Raw genomic sequence first — 18310 nt, 5'->3', positions numbered from 1 at the left:
GAAAACAATCTTCTTTATTGTAACCAATATGGTTTTCGATCAAATAACTCTACAGAGCATGCACTTATGCAAATAGTTGAAGTTATCAGTGGAGCATCTTCTCATAACAATTTCACTTTAGGTATATTTCTAGATTTGTCAAAAGCGTTCGATACCGTTAACCATCAAACTTTACTAGATAAAATAAAATATTATGGAATATGCCATACATACCATAAATAGTTTACTAGTTACTAAATAAACAGTTTATATCTCTAAATGACGTTTTTCAGACAAACAAACTTAAAATATTATGCGGGGTTCCACAGGGCTCCATCTTAGGTCCTCTACTATTTCTAATATACGTCAACGATCTATATAAAGCATCAAATACTATGTCTACCATCATGTTTGCAGATGACACCACTTTATTTCATTCTCACAATAACATTATTTCTCTATTTCAAGTTGCAAACAAATATCAATCTGGCTTAACACGAACAGCCTATCTTTAAACACTGTTAAAACTAAGTTTTCCTTATTCCATTCTAAACGAAAGTTTCAATATATTCCTAAATCCTTACCAATGCTATATATAAATAACATGGAAATTGAGCGCTCTTTCACAAATAAATTACTTGGTGTCTTAATAGATGAAAACTTATCCTGGAGAGATCATATTAAGTATATTAGCAATAAAATCTCAAGAAATAATGGTATTTTAAATAAAACCCGTCAAATCATAGACAAATCTACCCTAATTCAGCTATATTTTGCATTCGTACATAGTTATTTATCGTATGGCAATATTCTTTGGGGTAGTACGAACAAATCTAAACTCAAATGTCTCCTCAAACAACAAAATCATGCAGCACGCATTATTTATTTTCAAAATCGCTTCACAAACGCTAAACCTCTTCTAAGAAGTATGAGGGCACTTGATATTTATGAAATAAATGTATTCAAAATCACACAATTTATGTTCCAACATCAGTTTAAAAAAACTCCGAAGGTTTTCGAAAATATTTTTCCTAAAATATCAAACCGATACAACACTCGATCAACCGGAAATTATAAAAAACCTTTCCCTATATCAAAACTTACGAGCTTTGCCATTTCCTATCGTGGCTTAATGCTATGGAACCATTTAACAAGCATGAGTTGTAAACTAAGAGAAGCCAATACCTCTCAAAAATTCAAAAAGAACATAATAGAACTAATTGTCAATCAAGATTCCTTACTTGATTTTTTCTAACAATAAACTTTTTATTATCAAAAGTTACTGATGATAAGATTTTATCTTCTTCAGGTTCTCCAGTCTTGAAACTACTATATATGATAAAGTGTATTTTGTATTTAATATTTTTAAATATTTTATATGTCGGAAATCATCTTTAATTGTAAATAGTTGCTTGACAAAAATAAATAAAATAATAATAAAAAAAAAAATAAAAAAATTATGATCTATTTAAGGTATAACCTTTTGTTTGTAGCTAGTTTATCTTGACCCAAGGTGTGTTGGGGATATTTTTTAAAGGTTTTTATGTTCCAATTCTCAAAACAAGTACTGTGTGCCTCAAATTTTTTTTGAAAAAAACTTCAGACTCTCCAAAAATAAAATCAAAAGCCTGCGAAAAGCAAGACTTTATTGAGAAAGTTGCATATCTGTTTCTGTTGTGTGTCTATACAAAAAGTGTCAATTATTTAATTGATTAAAGTACTAGTGAACGCTGAACTAATTTTGAACATGAATGTTTATTCAATTAGAACTTGTAAAGGAATATGAACCTATATTTTAAACAGGAAAGACTATCAGTAAAGTTATAGAGGCTTGAATGGTTAATCGAGTTAAAAAGATTGAAAAGAATGAACAAGAAGACGAGTTCTTCTATTTTACCTATAATGCAAATAAATCTGCTATAAGAAAAAAACTTATGAGATTTAATGACTTGAAGCTTATTTTTTTATGCCAGGAGTCCCGGAGTCCTTGCCGCCATATACTTAAAGACTCCGGGTTCTAAAAATGATTGTTCCTCTAACCTAAAAGTCTTAATTTTTTTCTTATTAGTAGTCTATAAACTTATTTATATTTTTGGAGCTACTGGATACCAAAAACTAGGATAAAGTAATCTTTTTGTGACTTTCAAATCCGGAGTCCTTTTTGGGACTCCGCATCCCTGTATTTTAGCGCTCAAAAAATACAGCCATTTAATGTATTAGAAACCCTTAATTTTTTGAATGTTTTATAATTTTAGAAAACGGTTTAAAAAAATGCTTTTGATTTGTTTCATGTCAACATACTAGAAAGAGTGCTTTAAAAAAACCTAAAGTAAACTAATTTTAACTGAAAACCTCTTAAAAAGAGGAGTGTATCGTTGTTACAACAAAGATCACTAGAATTTGCATTTTATTTCTAAATAAATATTACTTAAATATAAACAGTTTACACGCGAATTTTTTATATATATTATTTCTCCTAATTAATTATCAAGCCCTAAATACGTTGTACGTTTTGTCTTTCTTTCTTGTTCAATACTTTCTAGTAGTTCTTTACAGACAACGCAGATATTTAATAATATTCTATTTTTTCTTTTATGCATAATTAAGTTATCTGTGCTGTAACATCGCGAAATATGGAAATCACTAATATCAAGATTCCATTTGGAATATATCAAGTTTCGATTACCATACGTCACATTTAAATTTGAAGGTAATGTATTTATTAAATGGTAAGGTATCTGAAAATTTTCCACCATGCATTTTAAACAGCATTTCTTACAACATATTGCACAAACTCTGGCACGTTGAAATATTGAGAATTTCACTTTTCGACAAGTAAAACACTTTTTTCCATTAATAAAATTTACATCGGAAGAACTTTCAAATTCGGATCTCGTTAACTCTTGTCGAATCTTCAAAATTTCGATCATACTAACGCCAATCTTTTTATCTGTAAAAGCATCATCTTCTCTGCTAAGATCAATTTCATCTAAATCCATCAAACTTTTTGAGAAGCTGGAGTCAAAAGTTATACCTTGTGAATGCATTACGTCATTTGTTTTCACAATTAAATTATGGTCTGTTTTGTTTGTCGTGGATGCACTAGAATCAAAATAACTTTCATTATATATTAATACTTTATTTGGTTGTTGAAAGTTAATATTGTTTACATCATTTTCAATATTCCAAGATTCAATTTTATTTATTAAATTTTTATCTATACTTAGTTTTATTTTTTTCGTATTATTTTCACTGACTATCTCTTCTTTAGAAGATAAACTTCCCGATCGATTCAATTCCCAAACACTATCGGCTCTTGAATCTAAACTGGTCATTCTGCTACGAAGGAAATTGTAAACCATATCTTCAGCATCATCAGGTAAAAATGAAAGATTTCTCCTGCGAATCTTACGTTCTAATGGGCTTACTTCATAGGTAACATATTGATAATCTTCGGGGAAAATTTCTCTATACTTTGCTGTGTTTAGCCGCAATTCGTTCATTACACGCACCCATAAGCTCGCCCAATCCTGTAAATACAGTTTCGCAAGTTCTTGGCTTTTTTCAAATGAATCACAACGATCAATATTAAAATCACACATTACGTGTCCTAAAAATGCCTTGAGTTCTGACGCTTCAATATAAAGTGCTTTGCACACGTTTAAGTAATGTTTTTTGCTTTCTGAAACATTTCGTCTTAATCGACGCTTTTCACAAAATTGAGTTATTTCAATAAGTGCTTTAAAATTGCGGCAAGTACTGAAACGTTTACTTTCCCAGCTTTCTGAAAGGCTATCTAAGTCACCTATTCCCTCATCAAACTCACTACTTTGCAAAACCATTCCTAAAAATAAATATACATACATACATACATACATACATACATATATATATATATATATATATATATATATATATATATATATATATATATATATATATATATATATATATATATATATTTTCCCACTAGGTATTTATTTAAAAAAAAAAGCTAAAAAAAAATATGTATATTTACATAAATGATGCTGACAAACCGACAAAGTTCATGAAAAAACTGACTACAACTTATAAATTGCCTTTTTAGGGTGATGGTGTTCCTCCCTCGTTGAATCTTCCTGTATGTATATGTATATATATATATATATATATATATATATATATATATGTATATATATATATATATATATATATATATATATATATATATATATATATATATATATATATATATATATATACATACAGGAAGATTCAACGAGGGAGGAACACCCTCACCATAAAAAGGCAATTTATAAGTTACAGTCAGTTTTTTCATGAACTTTGTCGGTTTGTCGGCATCATTTATGTATATATACATTTTTTTTTTTTTTTTAGCTTTTTTTTTAAATAAATACCTAGTGGGAAAATTTTTTAAAACTTCACACCCTATAGACAGACAAAACAAATAGAAATATATTTTTATATAGTAATATAATTGAGTATATTATATATAATAATATACTCACTTTTTTATCTAGCGACTTAAAAAAAATTAAAATGTTTTTCTTTTCAAAACATTTTATTTCATTGCACAAATCTGTTTGCTCAATTTAGAACATTAAATGTTATGCCGGTTGCTTAGCAAGCATTTTTTTAAATTTTTGTGGATTATTAAAAATGCTTTTAGTTTAATTAAAACCTAATTAAAATTTCTGCATAAAGCATTAAGGTTATAACATTAAAATGGTTTAAAAGTTATAGTTTTGTGTAAATATACAAAAAATATTTAATTTATGTAGATATATTCAAAAAAATATTTGAATATATGCAACAGGTATTTGACTTTTTGGAACCAAATCCCAGTTTTATTTGTAAAAATGTTTCTAAAACCCACATCCCTCCTTCAAATTTTGTTCCGGATCCAACACTTGTTACTGACACTTATCTTTGCAGTGACTTTGCTCTGACCCGTTCGACCTAATCTTTATTTAAAAAATTCTAAAACAATTTTAAATTAGTTTACTTTAAGAGGAATTTTTTGTTTGAAAAAACAATGTTAATTTAAAACAATGTTAAATTAGTTTACTTTGAGAGGAATTTTGGAAATTGCATATTTATGTCTACGTTTGCTTTGTATATAAAATATATAACCAAACAGAATAAAATACCTCCAATAAGTTCAGCCATATCATCTGTGAATTTAACGTCTTCAATCTCAGTCTCATTTAACCCATAATCCAAACATCGACATAAAAGGTTTCCCAAATTGAATATTATTTCAGAATCTTTTTGAGGAATACCGTAGTGGGGCTCCGAATGTAAAATTTCAATTTCTCCTCTTTGAGTCAGTAGCAAAGATTCAAAACTTATAATATATTTTATTTTTTCATGTCTTTGAAAATCTTCTGCTCTTTTTTTGTTCAAAGTTCGACAGGCGCCATAACAGATTGCCCAACATTGCTCTTGACTTAGAGGAGAGTCAAACAACCTTAGTACTTCAATTAGCTGCATGAAGTTTTATTCTTTTTCTGTGTTTTAATTAATCTACAATTTAAAAATAGAAAATAATAAAAAATAGTTTAAACACACTTTTATATTTATAACTGCTTGTTGAAGTTTTTTTACATTGAGAAAAACATAATTTATGACTCATATAAAACATCCCGTGCAATTAAATTAATAATCACTGTGTTTATAAAGTGCGTAGCTTAGTTATTTTACGAACAATTACATAAATTACGTAGTAGAAATAGCTAACCCTGCGTGGTTTTAAAAATAATAGAAAATTTTTCTATTTTAAAATCTGACGAGAAATACTCATCTCGCGTCATTAATCTTCTCGCTAAAAATAATTACGGAATGCTTTGATTATTATACTTTCAAGTTTAAAAATTTTCTAACGTTTAAAATTTTATAACTAAAGAATATGCGGGAAAAAAACCAATACAATAAGTTTGAAAAACGAGCAAATAAAAGTTATTTAAATGTTCTTTTAAATTTTTAATAAAGCAAATCTTTTTTAATTCTAAATATATATGTATTTTTTTAAATAGAGGCAAAATAAATTTAAAAAAAGATATTAATAAACCACAAATTGTCAATAAAAAACAAATAAAAATTTAGTTTAAAAAGTAAAAGATTGCAGTGCCAACATTAACTACAACAACAACCTATCGGAGATAAACAACAACTTATCCGAGATGGGTCAGGTGAAAAAATATATCTTGGTAAAAAGCTGCATCATATTTTTTATAGAGAATTACTTAAGTAACTCTCTATATTTACAAAATATGTATCTATATTTAAAAAGTATTATCATTATTTATAAAGTACTTTTTATAAGAAATATAAATTAAGTAACGTTCAGAAAAAAAATAACTGTTTTTTTTACCTAGTAATCGAGTTTACTATCTGATTGGCTCATATGTTTTTTATCAATCATATTAAGATAATCTGAACCATAAACAATCGTTTACTATTTGCAAAAAAAAAAAAGATGGTATTAAATTTATATTGTAACATGTCTGACTTTTTTATTTAATTTGTCTATAATTTACATTGTATAAAGTTCTGCAAGTCTGAATGTTTTAAATTGAAAGTTATTTAGTATAACCTAATTGTTTTTTTTTTTTAATTAAGTAAAAAGGTAGATAAAAAAAATTGCATTTAGATGCGTTTCAATGTTAAAAGTCTACTTCCTTTTTAAAATTAACTTTAAAAAATCTTTTTTAAATAAGAATTCTAAATAAGAAAATATTTCATTTAAAAAACAACATACATAAATATGTTTAGTAACAAAAACGGCTTGTGGTGATACTTTTGGTTATCATAACGAAAGCTGTTTGTTTCGAACAATAGACATCTATTTTATGACGGTTATATACATTTTATGACGGTTGTACAACACCCTGAGTGTTCCTTGTTTATCTAATTTAATTTTAATTTTAAATGATTTTTTAAGAGTTGTAAAGGAAATAATAAATATTTATTATAATTTATTATCACTAATGCGGTTTCGTTAAAACATCAGATTTTAAAAATTCCAAGATTAATATCGAATTCTATAATTTGTATACTATGGGGTTTAATAAAAATTTACAGTCTTGACTAATTTTCTGATAACCAACAATTTATTGCAAAAATAAGAGGGGCTAATTCCCCTATTATAGATCTGCATAATTAGATGTTTGCTAACATTACTTGCGTTTAGTTTTTTTTTTTACTAATTAACCAAAATGATTGATCAAGTCAGCCACTTAACTAAGTCAAAATTCTAGACTTAGTTTTTACCGTAATTATAAGCTTATCGTTTTTTAATTTTTATATAGTTTTATAACTATATATAATTTTTAGATTATTTTATAATTATATTATAATTTCTTGATAATGTTTAATTTTTGTAATTTTTAAATTTTTGTTACACATGATTATTTTCTAAATAATAATGAATAATGATAATTTAATTGATAAGTCGTAAATATTATAAAAGTATTTATAAAAGTACAATACAAACGTGTCGTGGAAGTCCTGTTAGGATGTGTAAACAAAAAGTAATAGTAAAAATGTTGTTGTTTTCAAGATAACGAATAATTTTTATCCACGCGATTTATCTAACCTTAATGTTTTCAAATTCGATCAATTTTCAAAGCAATATTCATGTTTTCCTTTGTTGTCAATCTTAAAAAGTATTTACTTACTGTAGAAAAAAGAGTGAAAATTTTGAAAAAAGTTAAAATAAATTGTAAAATGTTGAATTTTTTTTTTTTTGAAAGCTAAACTTAGTTTAACAAAATGATATAAAGTTTTTAAAAACGATTAAAAAAGATACACAATTTACTGAAAAAATATTTTACAATCAGATTCAGATTTCAGATCTCAGCTCATTTCGTGGAAGATTAAGGTTAGTCCTATCAAAGTGAAAACAATCTTTTAAAGCTTTACAAATGGTAACCGAAATATTTCTGTTACTAGTTCTCTTCAAATGATCTGTAGTTAAAAGTATTTATTGAAAATCAAGTAATTATGTTAATAATCTAAACATTTCATGCCAATTACACGCTATTGTGACTTTTTGTAACGTCATAAATACCATTTAAGTTATTAGATTTTTGTATAATTGTTTCACAACTGTTGGTTAGATATTTTTAATTGTTGGCAGCACAAGGTTACTTAAACACACTCAAGGAGATAAGTATCAGAGGGAAAATGTTTTTTTTTTTAATCTAAAATTTGTCAAATTTTAGAGTTTCAGAAAAGTTTTATAATTAAACTTTATGATTATTATGAAAGCAAATATAATCAAGAATAAGCAAAAAAAATATTTAAGTTTTTAATTGCAAAAGACTTAGCAATACATTCAAACAATGCAAATTTTTAACCTTATATAAGTATAGTTTTTCCCTAAGTAATTCATTTTTTTGACATTATGAATTCTGCAAGTCGATTTTGTATTTATTTAGTTAACTTGCTAAGATGTATGTAAAAATACCGGTATCATTCTGAAATAAAGTTTCGTGGACTAACGAGTCATAAATGAATGTTAAAAGCGTATGGAGAAAAAAGGAGAAACATTCATACTCAATTGCATCCAACAATAAAATTCGGTGGAGGTAGTATTATGGTGTGACTATGGTATTATGGCAATATATGGAAGCAGATTGAGAACTTAATCTGCTTTTGGATAAAAAAAAACTGTTTGGCTTTCTTTGACGTATGCTTAGGCCCTAAGCATACAAGTCCCTAAGACCCTAACTTAGGGTCTTAGGGTCTTGGGGACTTGTTGTTTCTGTATTCTTATATATTACGTAAAACCGCATTTTATCAGAAAAATTTGTTATAAGAACAAAATAGTAAATAAAAAATAAAATAATAAAATTGACATAAACCTTATAGTCTATAATTCTATCTACACTCTCTCCTACTCTACTCCAAGTCTTCAAAACGCGCATCGTAATGTTGCCTTCAAATATTTTTACTGTTCCTTGAATGCAACTGAGTGTCAACGCTTTAACTTTTTTTCTTCCAACGTTTTTTACTCTATTAAACTTGACAATATTCATTTTTAACTTGTCAGTCCACAAAACTTTATTTCAGAATGATACCGTTATTTTTACATACTTCTTAGCAAACGCAAGTTTTTGGTTTCGATGCTTTCTTTAAATAGAATTCTTTTATGCGTGGAACTTTTTGTTCAAATCCACTCTTATTTAATGAATTTTATATAGTCAATGGCCTCACTTGAATTCCAAAATCTTTTTTAAGCTTGGCGTTTTATGCTTAGCTCTTGATCTTGGCAAATATTTCACAAATCCTAACATTTCGTACTTTACTAAATTCGCTGATGTTACTTAATGACAAACCAGTCACTTCTATTATCAACCTGAATGCTTTACCTTGCTTGCTTTAATAGATCAATAACTAAATTTAGCTGAGCTTGGAACCGTACCTTGATTTTAACTGCCATTCTTGATGATATCAATGATATGTCAGTCATCTATTAGCGATTACTCATTATTAAGTAATAACATACCTAAAACTATTGCTTATAAAATTCTTTTTGTCATAATAACTTTTAAAAAATTGGTTTACAAAACAATATGCTCGGATAATCTCTTATTGAGATTTTAACACTCCTTAGGTAGTCGTTTAATTTAAGTAAAGAAAGTTCATTAATGTAGTTTATTTGCCATGTAAAATTGCGATTAAATTTACTTTTAGAATAATCATAAAATTTTTTATCAAAAATGTTATCTGAAATAATATGACGAAGTTTATTTTTCTGACTATAAATGTGAACTTACATTAGTAAGATATTTTTATTCAGTAGCATTGTTAATATCGAATATTAAAAAATGCGTTAATACCGGTGGTTCAATATCCCTTTTCTACTGCATTTTGTTAACAAAATGTGGCTAGTATGCATTTTGTTAACAAAATTTAGCAAGTTATCTCTAGGGCCGATGATACCGGGGGCCAGGGGCCATTGCTCCCACTCCACATACACACACTTTTTTTCTAACGGACTTTTATTTTTAAGAAGTTTTTTCGTTATGGAGGACTTTTTTTCAGATATTGAAAATTGTGCCTCTCCATTTCAAACCTGTATCGTCAGCTCTGACTTTTGTAGTAAAATTACAAACTTAGGGTTAGACGGGGCACAATGAGATAGCGGGGCAAAATGAGACAGATCGCAGTTATAATAATCCTAACCTCCCAATTTATTGTTATAATGGTTTTTAAAAGTTTAGTTGTGTTCTTAAATTATTTATTGTTGCAAAAAATATCTTGAGTCACTTTGAAATGAAGAAGATGATGAGAACGACAACCATATCATATCTTGGCTATATGACAATTACGAATATTGATGTGTTGTTGTTTTAATTTTTCTCAGTGTTTTTTTATCTTACGGAGTGGAAAAAAATTTTATATTCAAAGTTAGTGTTTTATTATCATCTTTAGGCATTTATCTTTCATTTCCATATACTGATAATTTATTTCTATGACAAAATTTGTCGGGAAATTACACAATATCGATGCCAACATGTTGCGGGGCAAAACAAGACGTTTTGGTTTTTTTATTTTGCCGATATCAACCATGTTTATTTAGAAAGTTAAATTGTTTATTGTTTATTTAGAAAGTTAAATATGGTTAGAAACTATGAGAAAAACTAAATGTGGCAATTTTTCTGAGCAGAGCACGTTATGTTAAAACTAAAAGAAATCTCTTTGATAATAGCTGCTTTGACATTTATCATAAATAAAGATGCTTTGCACAGAAGGATTTAAAGAAAATTAAAGAGTTTAGACTATTATGCATAAAAAATAACTTGGTTCATTTAATTATTGCGAGATGATACTAAAATTTAAATATTGGCAGATGATACTGAAAGTCAATTAGTTAACTACATAAAAGAAATTGATTGTTTATAAGTGATATTCAACGAGTTGCCAGTATGTTGAAAAGTACAAAATAGTTCATCCATTTAATAAGTATAATGGTGTTGCAGGAAGAGATTTTTTAAGATTGTAAGTGGGTTTTTAAAGAGACATTCAGACTTTTCTATCAGAAAGCCTTAAGGGTTGTCTTTAAATTGTGTTTATGGTTTAAACAGCAGTTCTGTGAACATTTATTTCAATGATATCGAAGTTGTTATGAAAAAGTACAAGTTTGAACCTCATCAAATTTTGAACTGTGATAAATCAGGCATTACAACTGTTCATAAATCTGTTAAAGTTATAACAATAAAAGGAAAACATTGTGTTTTTTCTGTAACTAGTGGTGAACAAGGTGTAACGATAACTGTTGTTTTAAACCGCTTAAAACTTTTTATAATATATAATGTGGATCATGGTTACATGAGCATCCTGGGCGAAAATAACAAATGATCAACTTATGGGTGTATTCTCTAAAGCATATCATAAAGCTGCCTCTGTAGAAGTTGCCTGTTCTGGCTTTCGTGCATTTGGAATTTATCTGTTGTGGTGGGATAAAATTCCAGACATTAAGTTTAATAATGACAAAAGCTCTAATGCCAACTTACATAAACCTGATAAAATTGATTTACAAGTTAATTCAAGCACCTTATTACTTTTGTCATCAGGATGTTCAGAAAATATTGATTTTAATATAGTAATACCTTGCTTTTCTAATATTTTAGCAATTTCAAAGATCACTTTATTACCAAGAAAAGGAGAAGAATCACAGATAATAACAACATCACATTATAGAAAATTACAATTTGAATTCTATGAAGAATCAAAAAAGTTAAAAGAACAAAAAATAGAAAATAAATGGGCATTAGGAAAGGGTAAAGAAAGTTAAAAGTTTAAGTGTTGAAGTGTTGAAAACTGTAAATGTTTTTGTAATGGATTATGGAGTATGGCCGCAAAACTATTGAAGCAGAGTCAATGTTTAAAATTTACAACTTAGGCTCATTCAGACTGATATTAATTTCTATTAATACTGGTGAAGTATTATGTGATTTATGTGACTAATGATAGTGTGTTTGATTACATGATTAACTAGTTACAGTTTGATTATGTATTATATTTGTTTGATTATATATATTATATTATTAGCTGTATTATATTATAAAGTATTTATCTTGCTAAACCTCTTAAAAAGCTGTTTTGTTTATCATTATTTATTTGAATTACTTATTTAAAAAATCTTTCTCATTTTGCCCCACATAGCGGGGCAAAATGAGGATAGGTGTTGTCAATAAATGATCTCCGGTGACCAAACCACTACATTTTTGCAACTCATATTTTGTAAGGTTATAGTAGGATGGTAGAAGATTTAAAAAATATCAAGTTTTTTTTTCAAAAGTTCTTAGACGGTCTGTATTAGATAAATTAGAGCTTAAGTGTCTCATTTTGCCCCTCATTACACATTTTTTATAAGAATGATGCAAAATCAGCAAATTGAACTACTTGAGTCATTGGATTTTCTTGAAAATTTCAGGGATATCTTCAAATCATTTTATAAGAAAAACCTGAAAATTTGAGACCATAGTTCAAAGCAAATCCAAAGTTTTTGCGGTTTGAAGTTTCATAAAACATTGACTTAGTTATGCCCATAATTTAAATCATAATTTAAATTATATACATAAATAATTTAATATTTAATAATAATATTTAGTAATAATATTTAATAATAATTTAAATAATTTATATATTTAAATAAGTTCGACTATATTTGCAGTAAACAAAACTAGATGTTCTCTCTTAAAAACTTATAACATTCTAATTTAAACCTAGATTAACCAGAGACTTGGTGCTCAAAAGTACAGAATTTGCGTTATTGAACGCCCCTGGGATAGTTTTGAGTAATGGAACAAAGTGTGTTGCAGATATTTTAAATGCTCTTTTTCTTTAATGTATAAAAATTGATATTACATTCGTTCATAAAAATTTTGCACTTTATTTTATTTTCGTTCACTTCTCTCATTTCAAACAACTTTTTAGCTGCATGAAATTGCTAAATTCAAACATAAAAAACTTTGAAAAATGACTGAAAAAAAATGAAGTCAACGTTTTATTAAACTTCAAACCCAATAACTTTTGAACCGCTTTGATTTATAGCCTTAAATTTTTAGGTCTTTCTTTTGAAATGATTTGAAAATGTCTTTAAGATTTTCCAGAAAATCTAATAACTTAACTATTTCAAGTTGCCCAGGCAACTTGAAAGTTTTTTGAAAGTTTTATTGATGATTCACCCAAGTTTTGTACCATGCATATTCATTTATTTGTTGATTGCTCAACTTACTAGACACTATTGCTCACCTTACTCCGCTGGGGCAGATTGAGCAGCTTTAGGCAATATTTTCTCAAAAAAATTAAAAACTATACTTTTTCTAGGTTAGACTATAAGTATGTACTTAGTCAATGGCTAAATTTTTTTTTTTATAAACCACAAGCAAAAAATGGCAAAGAATTTGATAAGTATAAATCTTAGAATTAGGATAGAGCGGGGCTAGTTAAGCAGTTTTTACTAAATCTAACAGATCTTATGAACGGTGCGTCGGATTTACATATTTTTTTAATATTTCAAAGATTACACAGGTCAACAAAAAAAAATTTTTTTTCTGGTGCCGAGCAAACAATTTGTTTTTTGTATAGCATTTCTCACTTTGATTTCAAATATGCAACTCTTTTTTTGCCATCACGTCAAGTTGTAAAGATATTTAGGTTCAAATCTTAAGTATTTAGGTAAAGTCCCTAATATTGTCGAAAAAAAAGTTATTCAAAAGTATGTCAACCTGGGTCTCAAAAGAAGCGTATTTTCATAGAGATTTTAAAAATGTTATTCATTTGTAATAAAAATAAGTATTTTTTGTATTATTGATGAATAACATTCTTTTGAAATTTTTTTAAGAGTCTTTAGCATTTTTTTACATAATTTTTTTGTCAATAAATTTTAAGGATAAATGTTTATGTTTTCTAAATAAATAAATAGATAAATGTTTTTTGTCGGAGTGTAAATAAGAAGTTTCGTTCTCAGGCTCTAATCATCGCAAAACATTTTTATTTGATCAAAGCACGACCGAATTAAAGTTTGAAGTTTGAACAATGACAGAAAATGTCGTATCCAAAACATGTAAATATCCTTCCGATGTCCCTGCCGGTACTTTTGGATGTTGTTGGTTTTGAGGATCTTTTGAAAAAGATGTCTGTAGATTAAACGCATTTAAATTATTGTTATTGTCATGGCCTACTTAAATTAAATGTAATTTAAGTAGGCCATGTTACTGTATGTAAAATTTTTCGTATGTAATTTATAAAAAAATTATTTTTTATCAAAAAACTTTAATAACAAACAATCAATAAGGTAAACAAATTGATAGACTTTAAAAAATATTAATAAACAATAAAACAAAACAAGTGGAGTAAATTATAACATTTTCCTTGAAATAAACTAAATTAATTTCTTTGAAATTATCAAAGCTGAAACATATCACAAAAGGTTTTCCTTCCTTTTAAACTAAGACGATGATTTTAAAATTGCGTCTCAAACAATCGGGAGGATGAAGACATGCACTAGAAAAAGAAACTCATCTTGTAAAAGCGTGCATTCTTTCTTTGAGACCGCTGTATTAATAAAAAATATAATACATCGTATGAATAAGGTTTCTCCTTTTGGGTTCGAAACGTTGTATACTATGTGTTTTATCTATAATAGTATTAGTAAAAAATTTACTCGTTTATGATAAAACGTTTTCTGAAACGCTAATATTTTTTGTAAATGGGTTCGCTTTAAGCACTTTCAAAGAGAAATTAGACATTATTGGTGATGCAATTTTAAATACTTCGATGAGTCATTTTGCATTGGTAAAGTATAAATCAAGTTGTCAAAAATATGATAACAAAACATGTGATAACAAAAGTTTTATTAATTGAATCTATTTCCATAAAATAACTGATTTATCCTTAATTTCTCTGAGTAAATTGATTTAAATCCATTTTAGTTAGTTTTATTAAATGGATTTAATTGGTCAAAAATCAACTCGCATCACTGGTACATTATTAACTCTCATTAATCTTATTATAACCAATAAATCGTCAACTTTATGACATGCTAAAGTTACTTCTACCTCACTCGGTAATCATGACATATTTGCTTGCGTTAGAAAAATAAATTCATATAAAATAGATGTATACAAAAATCATCAAAGCACGTAGTCGTAGCAATTATGACGTAACCAATTTCCTAATCGATTGAAGACAAATTTAATGTCAAATGATGCATCAATGAACTTAAAAAATTTTTGTAACAAACTTAATACTTTATTAAGAAAAATTATTTGTAAAGAGATGTGTTAGGGGAAAAACGAGTGTCCGTTGCTGTCCAATGAAGTTAAGAAGTCAGTTAATGACAGTGAGAGACTTTTAAGAAAAGCACGTAAAAGTTGGAACAAAATTGATTAATAGGCATACAAATGATTGTAAAATTTCCGTAGTAAAGTAAACTACTCAAAAGTTAACTTTCTCAAAAACTCTATTTCATCACTAAAATGCCATTTTCAAATGCCATGTACATGCCATCTACATGCCACCTACGAATTTTGTATAGCATTTTTAATTGCAATACAAAACTTCTCTAACTTGCAATATTTACTATATTTTTAATATTTACTACAAAATCTATTTGTTGAAAAAAGAGTTACGCTCTTTAAAAGGCAATAAGACTACTGGACTAGATAAGCTACCCTCCGGAATACTGAAAGATTGTGTTACTTGTTTGTTGAAATTGCTATGTTATGAGGTTGTCTATTAAAACCTATACTATACTATAAATATTATACTATAAAACCTATATATTAAAACCTATACTGTTTCTAATATGTGGCAGTCCGCAAAAATTATTTCTATTTTCAAATCTGATCACTGTAAACTATTTTCCATTTCCAGTTTTGTTTATAAAGAAATATGCTTCTCAGTAACTCCCTATTCATTTTTCATATGAATAGTTCCACAAAATTGGGTGCCGCACTATTATGTGACAATATCAGAAGAGAGATTAACAACGCAAATATGGTTGGTGCTGTGTTCCTGCACCTGAAAAAAACTTTTGACTCAATTCAACATAGCTTACTGCTAAATAAACTTGATTAGAGCTGTCGGGTCATAAAATATGCAAATAATACTGTTGTCATTTTGTTTTTGTTTTTTTGTATACTTTTTTGTTTATTTTTTTGTGTGTTTTTGTTGAATATTTTGTTTTATATTTTCCCAAAAAAACGATCAATAGTTGAAAAGTTTTAAAAATTATTATGTGATAGAATAATATTTGCATAACCGATGAACCTTTGCTGAATTTAAAAAAGAAAATGACCAAAGCAATGTTTTTTGGTACTGCAATTCAATTTTATAAAAGTGATAATGTACTCATAGTATCCTACACACGTTACTATATTTCATAGTGCCTTTAAATATATTTGTTTTAAAAATATTACATATTGTTAAAACTTGTATATAATACATAGTTGTATAAACTTATAGTTGTAAAAAAAAAGCCCATTAAAAAATTTAATTGGCTGGAGTACATTTATGATGTAACACAAAGACAGAACTATTTAGTAAGCAGTTCTGTCTTTTTATTACAACATAAATGTACTCCAGCCAATTAAGCAGTGCTTACTTGTCAGAAAATGTGTGGATTAAAATATGAACTGGATGAATTTTATTAAATACTTCCAAACTTTAAATCGTTTAAACAAAACCAGAAGCAGTAGCATTTTAATCTGATTACCTTCAATAAAGCTTAAAAACTGCAAAACTGTAAACTACAAAACGTTTTAATTACAAATCACGGGTTTTGAATTCTAAAGTTTATTTCATCACTTTAACAAGTTTATTTTAATCGCGTTAATCTGATTAATCTGGTGAATATAAAAAATGGGTGTTAACGATTTTTTGTTTTTACTCTTCATCCTATTTTCTATTCTCATCCTGATTTTACTTTCACCATAGCTACTACTACCAGTAGCAACAGTTGCTACATGGCTTTTACATTGTTTTTCATACATTCTAACAAAACTTTTGAAAAAGTAATTTATTTGTAATATACACAAATAATATTTGCAAATGAGGAATTAATGGTGTGGAAATATATAGTTATATATAGTTTATATAAAATTATATTGAATATAATATATATTAATATATATAACATATTATTAATAATAATATATATTATAGATAATATAATTATATATATTAGGGTATATATTAGGTATAACTATTTATATTAGGGTATATATAATTTTTAAAAGTTATTTAAAAATTTTACTTCGTTTTTAAAATTTATAAATGTGTCATACCTCACGGCAAGGTTTCCTCCCTTTAGGCGCCTTTCTATAACTATAGTTCTTATACGACCATCTTTTCTAAACCCAGTATATGTGCACGTTTTATTTCGATTACCGTTAGGCCAAGCTTCTGCACTAGAAATAATTGTACTTTTTTCTTTTTTTCAGGTAACCCGTCCATACTTTAAACTATTAGGAGGAATATTGAAATTATTCCGAGAAATTTAAAATGCGCGCAAGAGTTCTTTTGGCATTTTTTTCTATAAAAATGTATGCATGTATTGCTTTTCCAAGCTAACGCCACTGTCGGCCAATTTAGATTAAATTTTATATAACCCACTTTAAAAGTATAATTAATTTAAATTATTTAGCAATAACTATTTTTGTTTTGTTGTGAAGCACACATACAACAGAATTTTAAATTACTTTTTAATCTTAAATGATTTACTCATTTCTTACCATTTTTAAACGAATTAAGTTTTTCTTGCGGTGAATCAAGTAATAAGTGAAAAAGTTTATTTAACTGCTTGAGATAAAACTTGTAGTTAACGCTAAAAATTCGACTTTTAAATACAATAAAAAAAAAAAATTGTATTTCGAAATACTATTTATAGCATTTCGAAAGAGCTGAAGTTAGAACTGAAGTTTTAATTTTAACTATATATAATTCTATTAATAAATTGATAACAACCATTTAATAGTTTGTGTAAGATTATCTATAAATAATAAATAGCCTGAATTAGCAATGTTTAAAGTTTTATTTAAAGTTATTATTCAAAATAACTTACAAAATACTTGTATTCTGTAAGTTATTTTTATATGCTACAAATTATTGTTTTTTACTTATAAAATTAAAGATTTATGGGATTCAATCTGATTCTTATTTCTTGCATTATTTAATTTATGCGATCTAAAGTGCATTAATTTGCTCTATTAAATAGACCGGGTGCTTAATAAAAGTATGTAACGGTAATTAAAACAAACAAATGTTTTAATTTCCTATTTTAATTTCAGGACTTTAATAACTTTCTTTGTATATT

General features: G+C 27.0%; 1 protein-coding gene across 3 annotated transcripts; it reads right to left on the bottom strand.

The window, feature by feature from the left end:
- Positions 1 to 2369: 2369 nt before the first annotated feature.
- LOC100206276 (protein spire homolog 1) lies at positions 2370 to 17575 on the bottom strand. Of its 3 annotated transcripts, XM_065788686.1 has the most exons (4): positions 6740 to 6880; positions 6353 to 6436; positions 5130 to 5505; positions 2370 to 3823 (listed from the first exon to the last, which is right to left on the bottom strand). In XM_065788686.1, the coding sequence occupies exons 3-4, from the start codon at positions 5470 to 5472 to the stop codon at positions 2460 to 2462; spliced, it is 1707 nt and encodes a 568-aa protein (XP_065644758.1). In that variant the 5' UTR covers positions 5473 to 5505; positions 6353 to 6436; positions 6740 to 6880; the 3' UTR covers positions 2370 to 2459. The 3 variants fall into 3 exon arrangements, with proteins under 3 accessions (XP_065644758.1, XP_065644759.1, XP_065644760.1); XM_065788687.1 differs by lacking the exons at positions 6353 to 6436; positions 6740 to 6880 and adding an exon at positions 17283 to 17575; XM_065788688.1 differs by lacking the exons at positions 6353 to 6436; positions 6740 to 6880 and adding an exon at positions 9407 to 9483.
- Positions 17576 to 18310: the final 735 nt, after the last annotated feature.

The sequence above is a fragment of the Hydra vulgaris genome, chromosome 01 (genome assembly GCF_038396675.1).
Source record: "Hydra vulgaris chromosome 01, alternate assembly HydraT2T_AEP".
Lineage (NCBI taxonomy): Eukaryota > Metazoa > Cnidaria > Hydrozoa > Anthoathecata > Hydridae > Hydra > Hydra vulgaris.
The sequence above is the reverse complement of the archived record's forward strand: the minus strand, read 5'-3'. Positions and strand labels throughout refer to the sequence as shown.